Source organism: Camelina sativa, unplaced genomic scaffold (assembly GCF_000633955.1).
Source record: "Camelina sativa cultivar DH55 unplaced genomic scaffold, Cs unpScaffold02589, whole genome shotgun sequence".
NCBI classification, from domain to species: Eukaryota; Viridiplantae; Streptophyta; class Magnoliopsida; order Brassicales; family Brassicaceae; genus Camelina; species Camelina sativa.
In genome coordinates this window covers 1-1142 of record NW_010923700.1, presented here as the reverse complement: position 1 = coordinate 1142, position 1142 = coordinate 1, and the positions used below count along the sequence as shown (strand labels likewise).

The 1142-nt window shown below is 39.4% G+C and overlaps 1 protein-coding gene across 1 annotated transcript; it reads right to left on the bottom strand.

The window, feature by feature from the left end:
• Window positions 1–284: 284 nt before the first annotated feature.
• LOC104774364 (40S ribosomal protein S5-1) lies at window positions 285–1136 on the bottom strand (the record flags this gene model as incomplete). The annotated part of the gene is made up of 3 exons (XM_010498992.2): window positions 285–512; window positions 615–818; window positions 931–1136. Coding segments are annotated over 3 exons (465 nt in total), but the record flags the coding sequence as incomplete, so codon positions are not given.
• Window positions 1137–1142: the final 6 nt, after the last annotated feature.

The window sequence follows — 1142 nt, the reverse complement described above, 5'->3', positions numbered from 1 at the left end:
GCACCATCCAGGAATGTCACATAAATTAGTGTCAGTCTGTCATATGGAATGATTGCCAAACTAGTCAAGCAGCAACACTAAGCAGTGTTTAGTTGGGTCCTTAAAGATTCGAAATATTAGCCGAGTCTCAAAAGATATTTTCTTGGGTTGGAAGTTGGAACACAATTGCACCATCATTTACATTTTCTATTTGAAGAATAGCTGCAAATTGGAAACTATAATTCTTGAAGATGGGTACCATATATCAAACAATCATAATTTATAGAACTTTTAAATCAGAAATATATAGATGAAATAGTTTTAAATATGAAAATGTTTGATTGATCAAGATCCCAAGTCGATTCAAGCGTCAAAACTTCATTAAAGATAGAGAGATCATCTGAAACATATCCAAAGCTAATGGAAACAGCACAAAAACTCTTTGATATAATGCAAACATAAAGGAAAGGACGATCCCTTAACGATTGGCCTTGGCAACCCTCTCAATCTCATCTTTCTTCTTGATGGCATAGCTGCAAGAGAAGAGAAGAGCAGATACTATTATTAGCTTCTAACCGATACAAATGCAAAGACATGAAGAAAGACACAATGTAGATGAGTGTGTATTTATTTACCTGTTGGAAGATCCCTTGCCAGCATTGATGAGTTCATCAGCAAGGCACTCAGCAATTGTCTTGATGTTTCTAAAGGCAGCTTCACGTGCACCAGTGGTGAGCAGGAAGATCGCTTGGTTGACACGTCTTAGAGGAGAGATATCAACAGCCTGTCTCCTAACCACACCAGCAGATCCAATCCTGGTAGCATCCTCACGAGGACCACTGGTTCACACAAAGAAAACAAACATCATGAGAAAAAAAAACGTTCATAGAAGAAGCACGCACGCACGCAAGAAAACAACAGGTTGTTTCGATAGCACAATCTTAAAATTACCTGTTAACAATGGCATCAATGATAATTTGAATCGGGTTGGCGTCAGTCAAGAGGTGGATGATCTCCATAGCATGCTTGACGATCCTAACAGCCATCAACTTCTTACCGTTGTTCCTTCCGTGCATCATGAGAGAGTTTGTAAGCCTCTCAACAATTGGGCATTGAGCCTTTCTGAACCTCTTGACAGAGTATCTTCCAGCAGTGTGGGGAAC